Source organism: Silurus meridionalis, chromosome 10 (genome assembly GCF_014805685.1).
Source record: "Silurus meridionalis isolate SWU-2019-XX chromosome 10, ASM1480568v1, whole genome shotgun sequence".
NCBI lineage: Eukaryota > Metazoa > Chordata > Actinopteri > Siluriformes > Siluridae > Silurus > Silurus meridionalis.
The window spans coordinates 20,173,556-20,192,972 of record NC_060893.1 but is presented as its reverse complement, the minus strand read 5'-3'; the positions used below and the strand labels follow the sequence as shown (position 1 = coordinate 20,192,972).

The window sequence follows — 19,417 nt, the reverse complement described above, 5'->3', positions numbered from 1 at the left end:
CTCCCTCTTCTACCTGTTGGTTTAGCATCAATGGACAAAGAGCAGACGATGGTCTGTAATAATGGTAAATGAAGCAAGTAATGCTTAAATTCCCGTACTGCCCACATAACAGCCCACAACTCACGATCAGAGGTGGACCAACACCTCTGTGTGAAATTTAACGTCCGGCTGGCATATGCAGTCCATCTCTGTCATGAGTAAGAACTGCACCGACTGCCAAGTTGGATGCATCAGTGTAAATTTTAAAAGGCTAAAGTCAGGAAATATCATTACTGGGTCAAATGACAACAAACCTTTCAAAAGGGTAAATGATGTGTCACATTCAGGCGTCCACACTAATGGAACATTATTTCCGAAAGAGTTGTTTCAACGAGGCAGCAAGTTTATAAAAGTCCTTTACAAAGTGTCTGTAATAAGAACATAGTCCCACAAAGGCTCTCACTTCAGAAATACAATGGGGAACTGACCAGTTCTTTCTCAGCATTCTTAGGATCAGGCTAAAGACCCTTTCGAGAGACTACATGACACAGAAAAAACACATGATCTCTGGCAAGGTGGCTTTTACCTGTATTCATTCTGAAACTAGCAGATTGGATTCTTGAAAACACCTCGCTAAGGATCAACAGATGTTCTGAAAATGTTTTGTTTTAAATCAAAATGTCAGCGAGATATACCAAGCAGCTGTGCCACCTACCCCACAGTAAAGGCTGTATTTTCTCAGTCCTCCTCTGCAACTTCCACAAGTCAGTAACCGTTAGAGAAGTCCAGCATGCTAAACGCATCCAATGTGTCATCCACACGAGGCAGAGGAGTCTTTAATAGTCAAGCTGTTTAAGAGTCTGTTGTCGACACAAAAACGCCAGGTGCCACATTTTTTCTTTACTAAAACAACCAGTGACACCCAGGGACTACAGCTCTCCCCAATAATGCCATCTGCTATCAGGCCAGCCACCTGTTTCTCTATTTCAACACGCTTTTCAAGAGATGTACGGAGCTTGTTCACCTGTTCCGATGTGATGTTTCACAAGTTAACATCTCCCGGCATTCCATTTGGACAAGCTAAAGATGGCATTGTACTCTGACAACAATACGAAAGTGCAGCTTTCTCAGACTCAGAAATAGGTGACTCATCGACACAGGAGGCGTACTACTGAAAGAGAACACTGCTATATCCACTGGAGCATGGAACATCTAAACATCAGTCATCAACTGGGTAAAACTCACCCAGGTGCATGTTTTGTTTTAATAAAACGTCCTGCCAGTAGGATTTAAGATCCGTGCTTTTGTAAGTCCATTGTGAACTGTGCCTTTCCTTGTGAGCAACAACTAGAAAGAATCTGCCGCACTGAGTTCTGGATATCCAACAGCTCGCTTAAGGATCCAGCTCGCTTAAGGATATCCTTAAGCGAGCTGCATAAGGTAAGCACACTTTAACAGGCACAAAAGAGGGCACAAAAGAATTACTGAGTGGTGGTAAGTTCATAGCAGTGGCCAGCAATACATTGCAGCACCTGGGGACAAAGTCTTTGCTAGTAAGGTGAGGAACTAAGATGTCCTCAGTTGTAGCTTAGCACAGCTGAGGTTCAATTAAGCATGATTTCTCATTAGAAAGTCCCAGCCATGAAATGACAAAACTTTTCCTCTTTTTGTGCCTCGTCTCCAAATTCGGGAAAAACCTCGTCTACTAACCTGCCGATCCCCACCACATACTGTACACCTCCAAACTTTCCCGCGGAGCACAAGGGCGTGCTGATAGGCTGACTCTAAAGCGATTTATCAATTGCCGCTGCCTGAAAGCCTCCTTGAGTCTCTATTTTACTGCTGTATAATCAGCTTAAAGAAGACTGTCTCACAGAAGAAATGCTGCTTTGCTGAAGCATGTCGTCAGAATCCTCACCAGTTTATAATTATAGGATGCAGAGCCTCTCCCTCGGACCTCGAACTGCCGCGCCCAACATAGATAGCTCTGCTTCTCATTACCAGAGAACAGCTGCGATAACTCAATTTCCACGTGCCTGTTGATTCTGTCGAGGTCCGGTCTCGGATTAAAAATCATCCTCTTCTTTACACCACATGAAGGCCACGTTACACTTTTAAACAAGTGCAATTTCTGCCATTATGTCCAGAACTGCCCAAAACTGTTCCAGACCAGTTTATGAAAATTATCCCTCTTTGCACAAAAGTATGAAGCAACCATTCTGGATGCCATATTGATGAGTCAATGAGTAAAAAGTTGTTGCGTTGCATTGTGCTGTTGCTTTGATACGTGCCATTGAAATCTTATAACACACATAGAAAATAAATGCTTATGCATCATTTTATTACAATGGCTTCCTTTTCGGATTGTTCTGATTCAGGTGTATGTATCAAAGTTACATTATTACATTTGTTTTGCAGTAATCATACATACGGCACAGACGTATAATGAACATTGCCAGCTATTCATTAAAGGCATGACTTCATCCTTCATCTTTAAATATCAACCATTGCCAGGAGGATTAAAAATAAAAACAACTAAAGTTTGTTTTTCCCACCAGTGTAGAAAACTGAAATGTATTGGATTAAAATGTTGACCTTTATTGCAACAGCAACAACAACAACTCGATGAAGTTATGGTCCATTTGCAAGCAGATGATTACATTAGCACATGCTGTGATCCAAGACAGTCCCATGGCTGCTTAATGGAGTTACACTTTTGAAATCCAAGAAGCCATGCATGATTACACATTTCTCCTCTTACTCGCATCATGTAAAAGTAACATATCAAGTTTTTTAAGTTTGTTTGAACAAAACATGAAGTCAAAATGTATCAAAATAATTTAATAATAATTTAATTTAATTTAATAATAATTTAATTTAATAATAATTTAATTTAATTTAATAATAATGTAACAATTCTGCGCCTTTGTTAACAACACAGTAAAGTTTAACCTTCGATTCACAACCCGAATGCTATATTGGCTTAGGATTCATTCGATTGTCCCAATTTGCTCATATACATTCTGTTTAATGCATGTCATCACTGGCTGACCTTGTCGAGAAATCAGGTGTTTGAGTTTTAGGTTAAATGTAAAGGGTAATTCTCATTAGCCCCTCTACTGTATGTCATCTTGTCATTTTTATCTCTTAGTGACAGATCTGCAAGAGTAGGTCATGTGATTATAGCATGTGATTATAAAAAAACAACAACCAACAAACAAATAAAGGCATTTTTTCATTTCTATGATTTAGAAATCACTGTCTGATCTAGACAGTTAAAAGACCTGCATACACAAAATGACATACACCTGCTTATTATTAAACGCTTTACTGCAATACAACTAAAAATCTAATGTTGTGCTTTATGTAAAATAGTCCAGATTTTCTCTACAAGAAACTTTAAAAAAGGTTCAAACAAGTTAAAAACAATCAGGTATCAAGAAAACTGATTCTATTCATTGCCACGTTTCCTCTCCCCTCAGTGTACAGTACATCTAAAAATCTTTTGGAATTTTTTATTCTTTCATACAAATACTAACCGTGACGTTAATCATTAGCATGCAATTCAGGAGATGGGTGACGGATACAATTTAATAAAAAAATGTATGAATACGTATTAAACAAACAAACATACAAATATATAAAATCAAAGAACAACACAGAGAAACTAAGAACATAAACATTAGATATTCTCAAAAAACAGCAGAATAATGGCTAGGCTGTGGAACACACACATAACACCAACAAAACTTACATATAGACAAATAGACATAGAGATCAAAACTTACACAGGGTGCTTACCAAGACAGAACAATATACGGGTGAAGGTGATTACAGCCGTAGAGAGCTGTACAGAGTAAACGTAGTTTACTACCTATTTTGGAACAATTCTGACAGTCTTTACCATCATAGTGTCCATGTGAGTCTTGCACATTGTTGCACATCTAGCCATTTATTAGCTATACTGACAAAAACATCAAAATGGACTGGGATCTCTGGGAAATCCATTTCTAAGTAATGAACAGAACATGTTACTTTTCAAATGTTAATTTGTGGCACTTTACCTTGCTGCATGGAGCGAACCAATACCCCACAGCCAGCAGTGGGAGGCCTAAAGCTGCCACCAGTACCACCAGACACTTCACAGCGATGGGCTGCTCTCTCAGACCAGACAGGTTCTCATACCAGATAGTCAATAACTGTTGCTGACAGTTAGGATGAGCCACAAACTGAGGAAAAAAGAAATGTGCAGATGTTAGAAAAAAGCTTTCAAACTAAAAGTTGCTTCACTGTTAGATGACACAGATTCATAATTAAATTTTTTTGAAATTACTTTATATTACTCTATTATAATATCTGCATGACAGATTCTTGTTTCTGTTTTGAAGCTGTTGGTTCATTTTCATATGTCACATCAGTCTTTGCATTATTATTACTATAGCAATGAAAATAAGTATCATTGTTTAGATAGTGTTTTCTACATATAGATGTGGATTTATGGAAGAAGCATTTATGAAAGGAGTCTCCGGTATCAGTGTCTTGTAAATGTCAGAGGTTTTCCAACACATGAGAGTCTTAAGGATGAAGAGCTTTGCAGGTTCATGGTAACATGGAATGCTGCATTGTTATATTTGTTACAGGTGTTAAAATATTATAACCCCAATTCTAGAAAAGTTGGGACATGTTGGAAAAATGCAAATAAAAACAATGCAATTCTCATGTAGCACTATTTTATTCACAATAGAAAATAAATGTTTAAACATAAAAAAATACGGTAATTTTGAATTTGATGGCTGCAACACAACTCTGTTGGAAGTTGGAATGGGGCAACGAAAGACTGGAAAAAGTGTGATTAAAATTAAACAGTTGGTGAAACATTTTGCAACTAATTAGTCTAATTGACAACTGGTCAATAAGATGATTGGGTATAAAGGTTGTATCTTAGAGAGGCAGAGTCTCTCAGAAGTAAAGATGGGCAGAGCTTCACCAATCCTTCAGAACTATTTGAGAATAATGATTCTCAACATAAAATTGCAAAACGGTTGAATATGATTCTGTAATGGAAATCACCGCATGGGTTGATTAACACCTCCAGAAATGATTGTCTGTGAACACAGTTTTCCATGACATCCAGAAATGCAGATTAAATCTCAATCATTAAAAGAAGAAGGTGCATGTAAACATGATCCAAAAACATTTGGTGCATAATGAAACAAAAAACACAACAAAGAACACCAGAATGGATGTTTCATACACATTTCTCTTTCAAAACATTAGCAACTGGTCTCCTCAGTTCTCAGATGACGTGATGTTACACAGCAGTAAACATGGTCCTGTCCAAACTTTTTTGACACCTGTTGCAGCCATCAACTTCAAAAAGACCTAATTTTTTCATTAAAATGGTATATATTGTCAGTATAACCATTGAGGTGTGTTTTGAATTTTATCGTGAATAGAATATGGATTTATGTGATCTGCAAATCATTGCATTCTGTTTTTATTTACATTTTACACAGTGTCACAACCTTTTTGGAATTGGGGTTGTGACCTGTTATTCCTTAAAACACAAAAAAGTATTGACTTTGTGATAAAGCTGTGGTAAAAAAAAGGGAATCAGGCACAGAGATGAATATAGTTAATTTCTGAGTAGTATCAGTAAACTCTGCTTTGCATAGAGCTGCGTCACACCACCACACTGTTGATTAATTTACTGTTACAGAGAGTCGTATGCGTTTTATCGCTCACTAAATTGCCTAGCGAAACAGTTCTTTATATATTGTTTATCAACTAAATGCAAATGCTACTCTTCCTTCTTTATGCTTTATCTAGTAATGGTATTTTACTGAGAAAATTAATAAAAAGGGCTCCAATGAAAGTGAGTAGAATGGGTGAAAGGATAGATGGTCATTTGCATGTTAAGTGGGACTGTCAGGGAAACAGAGTGCTGCCATAATAATCCCATTAACAGATCTGACCTCATTTTAGTGTGATGGATTTAGTGGTGGATCTGTAGAACAGCGGAGACTTTAATGTTGTTTAAAGAGACTTCTCAGTGTTTGTGATTGGACTGTGCTTGGACCCCAAGCTGGACTATTTCCTCAAAATGCACACTTGGAGTGGAGAGTGAGATTAGACTTTTGCCTGATAAAAAGACTCTAGAGGCCAGAATGAAGAAACTTAGGACAACGATGAACTGAATTTGGTTCAAAGGAGAAAGTGTAAACCATTGATAACATGTAGTTTACAAATAGTGTTATGCAAAAAATGAAAGGAATGTCACCATGCCACTCATCATCATCATCATAGTGAGGATCATCAGCATCTGAGTGTAAAAAATTAGTGAGTGATTCATTAGAAAAAACAATTCAAATAATCGACATTTACCTAAAAGAGGTCATCATGAAAAGCCAGTGATTGGATGAGGAGTTCTGTGGAAGTTTTGTGGAAGCTTTTCATCAACAGGGCATATAAACTTGTCAGGATAGAGGGAAAAGTCAAATATAGGGCAATCCTAGGGACTTTAGATTTAGATGGAGCTTCACCTTCCAACAAAACAAGGACCAAAATCTACATTAGGGTGATTCAAAACATCTATCTGAATGTGTTAGAATGAGTCTGTCAAGTGTTATCTCACTGATACCTCAATCTCATTGAGAATCTGTGGGCAAGATGTGAAAATTACTCTTCATCTCATCACCTCAGCCAGAGAGTGAGCCATTTTTAAAGCAAAAATAGACAAATGATTAGGATCCATGTTGGGAAAGTTGGGAGATAAATATCCCAGAAGCCTTGTAGCTGTAATTGTAGACAAAAAATAATATTGGCTTGCCTTCCTTTTACACATCCATTTTTACACAATCCTATCATTTACTGCACCAAATCCATTATATTAACTAATCAATCAAACTTATATATTTTCAGAAATTACTTAAAGAAATGACTTCACCCATTTCCTTCAGGATATTGTAAAGACTTTTTTACATGTTGGAAAGGTAAATTACGGTTTCTGGGACAAAGGTAAGAACACTGCATACACAAAAGAAGGATAGTGACAGTTTTGTTCTCTGGTGTACATGAAGGCCTGATTTGAGGTAGTAGGTTAATTGGGTATTTCTAGTGGGAATTATAGGTGTTAAATTCATATCTGTCCTACTTACCATAGGCCATTGCTGCTTGATATATTAATGATGTGTTGCAAAATATGCTTAATTATCCAGAAAATATGAAGCTGAGTGAAGTAAATAGTTCTGAGCAAAAGACTAATAATTCATTTGTAAGTGACTGGTTATAGATTTGTATGCCACTACAAGCTATGTATAAGGGCTTTAATAATTGTAATCTTGTTTTTGTCTTACAAACAAATGTTTACTGATTAAAATAATTTTTCTGTGGAGTTGATGTTTGGTATTTTTTATATCCGAGTAAAGAAAGGACGTCGTAAAATGAATGTGAGAAGGTTTTAATTTCGCTCTTCTTTTATAACTATTTATTTATATTTGTTATAAAAATGGTCAAACAGAAATGCACGCTGCATTAATTGCACGTTAGTAAAATATGTGCCATTCAAATGAATTTGCGTTAACACGTTTCGACAGTCCTAATTAATATAATAATACAAAAATAATTTCCAATTTTGTTATCTAATGAATGGATCCAGGCTGAACAGCCACCATATAGAATAGGGGTCACCACCCCCCAGTCTCTCGACTGGTACCGGTCCATGGATCCTTTGGCCACAAAAGAAAAAAATTTGTGGTTGAAATGATAGTTATTTTTCTTTCATTATTTCCACTCTCGCCTCTCTTATGTAGATTTTTTGGTATCAGTACTATAGTACTATCAGTACAAATATCTGTACTTTCTACTTCTTACATTTCCAAAACACGCTCGTTACTTTAATTTTTTAGTCTTTCTTTTTTAGCTTTCTTTTTTGCTGTCAGTCTGTGACCCTTCTGTTGTCCCATCGTTTGCTCGTTCCTTCAAGGTAGTTCTTTTTCGTGAAGGAACGAGCAAACGATGGGACAACAGAAGGGTCACAGACTGACAGCAAAAAAGATGTAATGTAATGAGTAAAGTAAAACGTTGTCCGGAAAATAAATAATAAAAGTAAAGTACTGATACCAGAAAATCTACATAAGTACAGTAATGAAGTATTTGTAAGTTCATTTTGGGACAGGTTTAGTCCTTATACTACCTTAGGGAGTTTATTCTTGCTATTGGCTTTCTTATGAGGAGTAAATTTATTGGGATCTATTTATCTCTGTAAAGCTGCTTTGGGACAATGTCCATTGGTAAAGCATTATTCAAAATTAAATGAAATAAAATTGAATTGAAGTTCAGATACAAAACATCTATCTGAATGTGTTAGAATGAGTCTGTCAAGTGTTATCTCACTGATACCTCAATCTCATTGAGAATCTGTGGGCAAGATGTGAAAATTACTCTTCATCTCATCACCTCAGCCAGAGAGTGAGCCATTTTTAAAGCAAAAATAGACAAATGATTAGGATCCATGTTGGGAAAGTTGGGAGATAAATATCCCAGAAGCCTTGTAGCTGTAATTGTAGACAAAAAATAATATTGGCTTGCCTTCCTTTTACACATCCATTTTTACACAATCCTATCATTTACTGCACCAAATCCATTATATTAACTAATCAATCAAACTTATATATTTTCAGAAATTACTTAAAGAAATGACTTCACCCATTTCCTTCAGGATATTGTAAAGACTTTTTTACATGTTGGAAAGGTAAATTACGGTTTCTGGGACAAAGGTAAGAACACTGCATACACAAAAGAAGGATAGTGACAGTTTTGTTCTCTGGTGTACATGAAGGCCTGATTTGAGGTAGTAGGTTAATTGGGTATTTCTAGTGGGAATTATAGGTGTTAAATTCATATCTGTCCTACTTACCATAGGCCATTGCTGCTTGATATATTAATGATGTGTTGCAAAATATGCTTAATTATCCAGAAAATATGAAGCTGAGTGAAGTAAATAGTTCTGAGCAAAAGACTAATAATTCATTTGTAAGTGACTGGTTATAGATTTGTATGCCACTACAAGCTATGTATAAGGGCTTTAATAATTGTAATCTTGTTTTTGTCTTACAAACAAATGTTTACTGATTAAAATAATTTTTCTGTGGAGTTGATGTTTGGTATTTTTATATCCGAGTAAAGAAAGGACGCCGTAAAATGAATGTGAGAAGGTTTTAATTTCGCTCTTCTTTTATAACTATTTATTTATATTTGTTATAAAAATGGTCAAACAGAAATGCACGCTGCATTAATTGCACGTTAGTAAAATATGTGCCATTCAAATGAATTTATGCTAACACGCTTCGACAGTCCTAATTAATATAATAATACAAAAATAATTTCCAATTTTGTTATCTAATGAATGGATCCAGGCTGAACAGCCACCATATAGAATAGGGGTCACCACCCCCCAGTCTCTCGACTGGTACCGGTCCATGGATCCTTTGGCCACAAAAGAAAAAAATTTGTGGTTGAAATGATAGTTATTTTTCTTTCATTATTTCCACTCTCGCCTCTCTTATGTAGATTTTTTGGTATCAGTACTATAGTACTATCAGTACAAATATCTGTACTTTCTACTTCTTACATTTCCAAAACACGCTCGTTACTTTAATTTTTTAGTCTTTCTTTTTTTTTAGCTTTCTTTTTTGCTGTCAGTCTGTGACCCTTCTGTTGTCCCATCGCTTGCTCGTTCCTTCAAGGTAGTTCTTTTCGTGAAGGAACGAGCAAACGATGGGACAACAGAAGGGTCACAGACTGACAGCAAAAAAGATGTAATGTAATGAGTAAAGTAAAACGTTGTCCGGAAAATAAATAATAAAAGTAAAGTACTGATACCAGAAAATCTACATAAGTACAGTAATGAAGTATTTGTAAGTTCATTTTGGGACAGGTTTAGTCCTTATACTACCTTAGGGAGTTTATTCTTGCTATTGGCTTTCTTATGAGGAGTAAATTTATTGGGATCTATTTATCTCTGTAAAGCTGCTTTGGGACAATGTCCATTGGTAAAGCATTATTCAAAATTAAATGAAATAAAATTGAATTGAAGTTCAGATACAAAACATATAATTTAAAGAATTAATAAAATGTTTTTTCTGTTTTACAAGCCTTGCCAATAAATTCCCCTGATACGAATAAGAAAAATAAGTGATATAACTTACAGAATCTTTCAAAAAAGCACTTAATAAGGTAGAAAATGTGTTGAAATTCTGTCAGCAAGCTGGTTATTTCTACCAATAAATTATTCACACAGCAATATTATAAAAAATGCCACTAGCATACATTCAATTGATATGCCATGATTTGAATGACATATATTTTCGACATGTATGTTATATTTTGGCACAGCCTTACTAAATACATGAATTAAACATGCTGTTCTTGATTGAAGGTAGTAATACAGGTCTCAGTTAATACCAAAATATCTATTCATGATTAATACCAAATCATATTTCTTAGGGGAATTCCTCATAAGTAAATAAAAATGTACACTATTATAATAAAACCAGTTTTTTTTATAGTATTTGTTTCCAGAGAATAATTGTGACTGAATTATTGAATTTTGCAATTATTTATAATGATACTTTATATGAGAGAGGTTTTCTTTTATATATATATATTATTTGGAAATGCATGTTATTCAATTACACAGCTTTCTAAAACCCACACACACACACACACACACACACACACACACACACACGCACACGCACACACACACACGCACACATGCACGCTTATGAATCTTGCATCACAGCCCATATGTGTTGCCATCCATTTAAATCTCAATTATGTCAGGGATAAGAGGGTTTTCTTTTTAACCACAACAGGAAACTCTTTTGACAATTAATTTATTTCCCCAAAAGCCCATTTTGAAATTGCACTTCATGTCTTGTGCACCGCTGTTAGCTTGATGTACCCCCTCCTTTAACCCTCATAATAATGACCTTGGACAGTGGTTAGTCCTTCTGAGTGTGTGTATGTGTGTGTGTCTGGGTGTGTATTTATGTGTTTAAGACAACCAAGGCTAAGGACATATATCTGTCACATGAAACTGACACAAAAACATTACCAAAGTGCCTGTCAATATGAAATACACAGGACCAAGGAGTCTACTGTATTGCACCCTGCTTTATTTCTGGATCTGGATCAGATAGAGACAAAGGAAGATGAAAGGGAAGTAGTTGTTCAGTGGATAAGATGTTGGACTTCTAAACAGAAGATTATAGGTTTAAATCACAGCACAATCATAGTGCCACTGCTACTGTAGGCCCTTGAGCAAAGCCCTTAACCCTCAATTGCTCAGCTGTAAAACTGTGATATCTGGAAAATACTCTGGAAATAAAGCGTCTGCCAAATGCCATAAATGTAAATGTAAAAAAGAAGGGTGGGATTAGTGGAATTAACTGTTCCTGGATCATTATTAGTTAATCTGAGCATATGGAAAAAGATGAAATCACATATACTGCACATATATAATGCTCAAGCTGAGCCACTTGCCTTCTTGACTTCATATTTGATAGCCAGTTTGACTCTGCTGAGGAGAGAGCGATGATGTTGGCCGGCTTCCAGCTCAGCTGATACATCTCCATTCAGGATAGCCTCCACCTCTTCTGTGTCCCTGCACAGGTCGAGCACACCCACCACAAAGTCCTTACACTGCATAGACAATTTCCTGTAGTCATTCTGAGAGAGAAAGAGAGGGGGGGATACAAAGAGGTATGGTGTGAGAGACACAGAGACAAAAGGTGAAACAGAAAGATATGGTGAGAGATAGAAAGAGAATAAGTGAGAGCGAGAGATTCAAACAAAGAGAGAGGAAAAGATTAAGAATGAGACCAAAACAAAGATAGACAGAGGCAGAGCAAGAACAGCAAGAGGGTAACAGATACAAAAAAAGACAGACACAGACAGAGAGAGAAGGAACAAGATCAATGTACAATTTTCTGTAGTCATTCTGTGAGAAAGAGAGAGAAAAAGAGAAAGAGAGATAGATACTGTAGGTTTGGTGTGAGAAACACAAAGAAATAGAGAAATAGAAATGATAGATAGATAGATAGATAGATAGATAGATAGATAGATAGATAGATAGATAGATAGATAGATAGATAGATAGATAGATAGATAGATAGATAGATAGATAGAACTTCATTTTCAGGAAGAAGGCAAACCTAGGGTACGGTAGGTGCAGAAATGAGATTGTGTGAATTGTTACATGCACAAGTTGCTGAATGGTTTCAACATTTTCAGGGGTTGAGCTCATTGAAGGTCTTCCTGATCTCTTGTCGCCTTACAGTGATGTTCTCTTGCTCTTAAAGAACATGTGTCACACAAAACACATCGAATGACTCACTGCAGCATCGCCGAATGTCAAACGTATGTCAAGTCCAAATATCTCTGTGGCAGATTCGCCCATTTCATATACAGGGAGTGCAGAATTATTAGGCAAGTTGTATTTTTGAGGATTAATTTTATTTGAGGATTTAATTTGAACAACAACCATGTTCTCAATGAACACAAAAAACTCATTAATATCAAAGCTGAATATTTTTGGAAGTAGTTTTTAGTTTTAGCTATTTTAGGGGGATATCTGTGTGTGCAGGTGACTATTACTGTGCATAATTATTAGGCAACTTAACAAAAAACAAATTCATACCCATTTCAATTATTTATTTTACCAGTGAAACCAATATAACATCTCAACATTCACAAATATACATTTCTGACATTCAAAACCAAACAAAAACAAATCAGTGACCAATATAGCCACCTTTCTTTGCAAGGACACTCAAAAGCCTGCCATCCATGGATTCTGTCAGTGTTTTGATCTGTTCACCATCAACATTGCGTGCAGCAGCAACCACAGCCTCCCAGACACTGTTCAGAGAGGTGTACTGTTTTCCTCCTTGTAAATCGCACATTTGATGATGGACCACAGGTTCTCAATGGGGTTCAGATCAGGTGAACAAGGAGGCCATATCATTAGATTTTCTTCTTTTATACCCTTTCTTGCCAGCCACGCTGTGGAGTACTTGGACGTGTGTGATGGAGCATTGTCCTGCATGAAAATCATGTTTTTCTTGAAGGATGCAGACTTCTTCCTGTACCACTGCTTGAAGAAGGTGTCTTCCAGAAACTGGCAGTAGGACTGGGAGTTCAGCTTGACTCCATCCTCAACCCGAAAAGGCCCCACAAGCTCATCTTTGATGATACCAGCCCAAACCAGTACTCCACCTCCACCTTGCTGGCGCCTGAGTCGGACTGGAGCTCTCTGCCCTTTACCAATCCAGCCACGGGCCCATCCATCTGGCCCATCAAGACTCACTCTCATTTCATCAGTCCATAAAACCTTAGAAAATCAGTCTTGAGATATTTCTTGGCCCAGTCTTGACGTTTCAGCTTGTGTGTCTTGTTCAGTGGTGGTCGACTTTCTGCCTTTCTTACCTTGGCCATGTCTCTGAGTATTGCACACCTTGTGCTTTTGGGCACTCAGTGATGTTGCAGCTCTGAAATATGGCCAAACTGGTGGCAAGTGGCATCTTGGCAGCTGCACGCTTGACTTTTCTCAGTTCACGGGCAGTTATTTTGCGCCTTGGTTTTTCCACACGCTTCTTGCGACCCTGTCGACTATTTTGAATGAAACGCTTGATTGTTCGATGATCACGCTCAGAAGCTTGGCTATTTTAAGACTGCTGCATCCTCTGCAATATATCTCACTATTTTTGACTTTTCTGAGCCTGTCAAGTCCTTCTTTTGACCCATTTTGCCAAAGGAAAGGAAGTTGCCTAATAATTATGCACACCTGATATAGGGTGTTGATGTCATTAGACCACACCCTTCTCATTACAGAGATGTTCTCTTGCTCTTAAAGAACATGTGTCACACAAAACACATCGAATGACTCACTGCAGCATCGCCGAATGTCAAACGTATGTCAAGTCCAAATATCTCTGTGGCAGATTCGCCCATTTCATATACAGGAGTGCAGAATTATTAGGCAAGTTGTATTTTGAGGATTAATTTTATTTGAGGATTTAATTTGAACAACAACCATGTTCTCAATGAACACAAAAACTCATTAATATCAAAGCTGAATATTTTTGGAAGTAGTTTTAGTTTTAGCTATTTTAGGGGATATCTGTGTGTGCAGGTGACTATTACTGTGCATAATTATTAGGCAACAACAAAAACAAATTCATACCCATTTCAATTATTTATTTTACCAGTGAAACCAATATAACATCTCAACATTCACAAATATACATTTCTGACATTCAAAACCAAACAAAAACAAATCAGTGACCAATATAGCCACCTTTCTTTGCAAGGACACTCAAAAGCCTGCCATCCATGGATTCTGTCAGTGTTTTGATCTGTTCACCATCAACATTGCGTGCAGCAGCAACCACAGCCTCCCAGACACTGTTCAGAGAGGTGTACTGTTTTCCTCCTTGTAAATCGCACATTTGATGATGGACCACAGGTTCTCAATGGGGTTCAGATCAGGTGAACAAGGAGGCCATATCATTAGATTTTCTTCTTTTATACCCTTTCTTGCCAGCCACGCTGTGGAGTACTTGGACGTGTGTGATGGAGCATTGTCCTGCATGAAAATCATGTTTTTCTTGAAGGATGCAGACTTCTTCCTGTACCACTGCTTGAAGAAGGTGTCTTCCAGAAACTGGCAGTAGGACTGGGAGTTCAGCTTGACTCCATCCTCAACCCGAAAAGGCCCCACAAGCTCATCTTTGATGATACCAGCCCAAACCAGTACTCCACCTCCACCTTGCTGGCGTCTGAGTCGGACTGGAGCTCTCTGCCCTTTACCAATCCAGCCACGGGCCCATCCATCTGGCCCATCAAGACTCACTCTCATTTCATCAGTCCATAAAACCTTAGAAAATCAGTCTTGAGATATTTCTTGGCCCAGTCTTGACGTTTCAGCTTGTGTGTCTTGTTCAGTGGTGGTCGACTTTCTGCCTTTCTTACCTTGGCCATGTCTCTGAGTATTGCACACCTTGTGCTTTTGGGCACCCAGTGATGTTGCAGCTCTGAAATATGGCCAAACTGGTGGCAAGTGGCATCTTGGCAGCTGCACGCTTGACTTTTCTCAGTTCACGGGCAGTTATTTTGCGCCTTGGTTTTTCCACACGCTTCTTGCGACCCTGTCGACTATTTTGAATGAAACGCTTGATTGTTCGATGATCACGCTCAGAAGCTTGGCTATTTTAAGACTGCTGCATCCTCTGCAATATATCTCACTATTTTTGGCTTTTCTGAGCCTGTCAAGTCCTTCTTTTGACCCATTTTGCCAAAGGAAAGGAAGTTGCCTAATAATTATGCACACCTGATATAGGGTGTTGATGTCATTAGACCACACCCCTTCTCATTACAGAGATGCACATCACCTAATATGCTTAATTGGTAGTAGGCTTTCCAGCCTATACAGCTTGGAGTAAGACAACATGCATAACGAGGATGATGTGGTCAAAATACTCATTTGCCTAATAATTCTGCACTCCCTGTAGAATGCACTGTTTGCTCTTTGTTCTAACTCGCTGTCCACGATGAAATCAGGAACGTGGTAACGTACATAGTCAAAATTAGCACCAGTAAGCACCATCAATCTCAAAACTTTACAAATAAACTAAATAAAAAGAGAGCATTTATTCTTTATTTCCTTTCACATTGCACAATGTTTTTTGTCCTGTTGTGATATGTGTGAAAACAAGAATAGAGAGGTAAATGTAAAAAGAAAAAGAAAAATGTAAGAAATATAAAGAGAGGAGGAAAGACAGAGTGACAGAGGCTGAAAAGGAAACAGAGGGTTAGAGATAGAGATGAATAAAGAGTGATAGAAAAAGAGATAAAGGAATGTGGATAGAGACAGACATTCTGTATGTGTCTGTGATTTTTAAAATGACTTCAAAAGTTGGAGATTTTACTTTACATTGGTGGATTTTAGATGAGTGCAATACCAGCGGTCACAGTAAAAGATTTTGACCAGTGCCAGAACTTTTCCGTCACCAGTGAGCCCATTACATTGTGTGTTCTATTATCAGAGATCCTCTGAACCAAATCAAACATTCCATTACTATGTGTGATTTTTGACAGCAAAATCAGGCAAAAACACAACAAAAGTTAGATAAGAAAACAGTTTCAAATAGCCATTGAATGAGAAAAAATTCAACGATTATGCATTTTATCATATCATTTAAACTTTCTTTTGGCTTCTCCCATTAGGGGTCGCCACAGCGGATCATCCGCATGTTTGATTTGGCACATGTTTTTACGCTGGATGCCCTTCCTAATGCAACCCTCCCCATTTATCCGGGCTTGGGACCGGCACTAAGTTTTGTGCAACCCTAATGGCTGGGGTTGGATCCCTGACCGGGGATCGAACCCAGGCAGCAGCGGTGAGAGCCCCGCATCCTAACCACTAGACCACCAGGGAACCTGTTTGATCATATCATTTGATATTTAATATTGGTGACAGGCACAACTGAATATCGTAAAAGACTGTAGGACAATTTTTACTCTGCACTAGTAAAACTGTCATTCCTCATTTATTGCTTAATAAATAGCGTCCCCCAATACTAGCAGTTACAGTGTCTGCCAAATAATTTAATGAAAACACAAATTTAAATGACCGTTTCGACTCGGTACCACCTGCTTCAACATATCTGTCCAGCTGCAGCAGATTCTACCTGCCAAAGTATGAATTAGCAAAGGACAGTCACGAATGCTCTGCAACTCCTGCTTAGGTGCTGGAGAACAAAACACTTTCCTCCAAGACGCAAAGCAACCACGCTTTCAAAGTCAATTATGGCTTACTAGAGCATCGAGCCGTCAAGAACAACTCACGTCTGAAGGGATTTGATGTGACTGTTGTGCACATTTACCTCATCAAAGCCAGGCTTATTCTTTCCGGGACTGGCGTTTATAACCGTTATACATTGAGAGAGTGAGATAACAGTATCTGCTGAAAGAGCAGTGAAATTCTAATTAAACATCTTATCCATAGCAGCGAATAATACAACTCAGAAATAAAACATTCCATGTATTATAATAAGTAATACAAGAAGTAATATTAAATTTGTAAGCTCTATAAAATGCAATACATTTCTCTTTGTAAGAAAAGCCCTGATTAGTGCTACGCTGTAGCGGGACACATGAATAATGTTCCAAATGTGATTCTTTCCAAACTGTTGCTAACTGCACCCCAGACTTCCTCACCCTACATCAGTACTTCATTTTACTAATACCCTTCACAAGCACACTTCAAAATCTGGTGGAACATTTTTCCAGAGGAATGGAGGTTATTATAACAGCAAAATGTGAAATGGGATGTTGAAAATGTTATCTAGTTCATGTTCCTCACCTTCAGTCCTTTTTTTATTTAATTAACATTCAAATAAATGTCTCTCGATGTGTCTTTCTAATGTCTTTTCTAACCCACTTTGTTATGCATTAAAAAGTTATAATGAATTAATGCTGACGTTTAACATTTTTTACTGTTAACCCAATGCAGTTAATAATGTTAGCTGAGAGAAAGTTCAATGATCTAAATGACAGCAGTGTTTGAGTCAAAATCTCTGGTCGATTTCAGGTACATCCAGGGATATAATATATATTGTATTTAAGCAGGTTTTTTTTTTATCAGAATGTCGGTGTTTAATATTACACATAAAATCTTGAAACTCTATCTAAAACTATGGATCAGGCTTCATTTAAAGAATGAGACAGTGTAGAACATCTGGTTTGATGGTCACCCCAGTAAAACTTCCAAATTAGAAAAGTTCTATAATTGGAATTGTCTTTATGTTTTAGTGGAGAGTCGTTTTTCAGGTGCTAACATAAAACTGCAAACTGTAAGGGAATCTTACAATAAGGATGAGTCAAACGGCACATTTTGTCACATTCATCATTCAACATGTAACAGCCCTGAACAATTTACTTTCTCACATGCTCTTATAATACGTCATTTGCATTCACTAAAAGGCTTTCCTGTTTAATCTGCTTTAAGATCATTTCTTTTGTATGTTAAATACACAAAGATGAACAGAAGCCTCTGAGACCTGTTGTGAAACACACATTTTAAAAATAAGTCTGAAACTTTTACATCACATTATGGTCCAAAAGTTTGGTATTAAATATGATTGATAAATACTAGTATACAATACTGAGATAAAAATGACTTTTATAATATTACTAGATTTAATGTACTGATCCAAACCCTAGGACTGGTGTCAGATTAATACCAGCAAAAAAAAAGTTGCATCTGACACCAGAGAAAAAAATAATTCAGTCCTCTCTCTCTCTCTCTCTCTCTCTCTCTCTCTCTCTCTCTCTCTCTCTCTCTCTATATATATATATATATATATATATATATATATATATATATATATATATAAATATATATAAAGACTAAAGAGAGTTAATTCTGATTTTCCAAAATTACATTTATAAAATTAAATTCCCTAGTTAATGATTTTAAAATAATACATGCTTCTGATGTTTGTCTGTTCCTATTTTCACCATTGCTTTTATAGTAGGAAGCAGACTTATTTGTTGTACAACACATTGTAAACCCAGGCATATTCACAGTCTACGATAAATCAGAGACGTGAACGTTAAAGCAAAACACCAACAACACTGCACCCACATTTCCCCCCGGGTCACCACCATTTTAAACTGCTTTCCTCTAGTTCTCACACCAGTAACTCGTGCAAAATGTGAACAAATGCAATTTGTAACCAAAACTGACCTAGACAAGGATGAGATAATAATAATAATAATAATAATAATAATAATAATAATAATAATACTATTAATAATAATAATAATAATAATAATAATAAAAATAATAATAATAATAATAATCTGATATTACTATTAATTCAATAATGGCATGTAATATCAGTTGTAATATCAGTGGCCAAATGCCACTTATCTAAATCAGCATTAGCGCATGTAAGACTGTTCAGCGCAATGGTCTCTATCATCCAATAAAGCTCTGCCTAGGTCATGTCCGCTGACCAGATGACAGACTAATCTCCCAGCATGGATTGCTGCTGAGCATCTGTGCCAAGATCATGATTATCATGATAAAGTTTATTGCTCTCAGCAAGGGTCATATCACCCTCCTAGTGAATTAGAACACCACAACTATATTGGAAAACCATCATGTTTCTTCAAAGCCACATCCTAAATTTCATGAAGAGCTCTGTGTCTTCAGCAAAAAGAGCAAAAAGTACCTAGGGATGTCTCACTAGGTCATCCTTTTTATTTTATAACACGATTGAAATCATATCCGATGGCACAAAGTTGCCCCAAATATATATTATGGCTTTTATTATTAATAAAACAATATTTATTAAAACAGACACAT

General features: G+C 36.9%; 1 protein-coding gene across 1 annotated transcript in view; it reads right to left on the bottom strand.

Moving 5' to 3' along the window:
• The window catches only part of trpc3 (transient receptor potential cation channel, subfamily C, member 3), a 52,084-nt gene that overhangs the window by 20,478 nt on the left and 12,189 nt on the right, over positions 1 to 19,417 (bottom strand). The window contains exons 3-4 of the mRNA XM_046858575.1: positions 11,527 to 11,712; positions 4,044 to 4,208 (exon numbers count right to left, since the gene is read on the bottom strand). Coding sequence (XP_046714531.1) covers positions 4,044 to 4,208; positions 11,527 to 11,712 — 351 coding nt within the window. The remainder of the gene's footprint in view (positions 1 to 4,043; positions 4,209 to 11,526; positions 11,713 to 19,417) is intronic.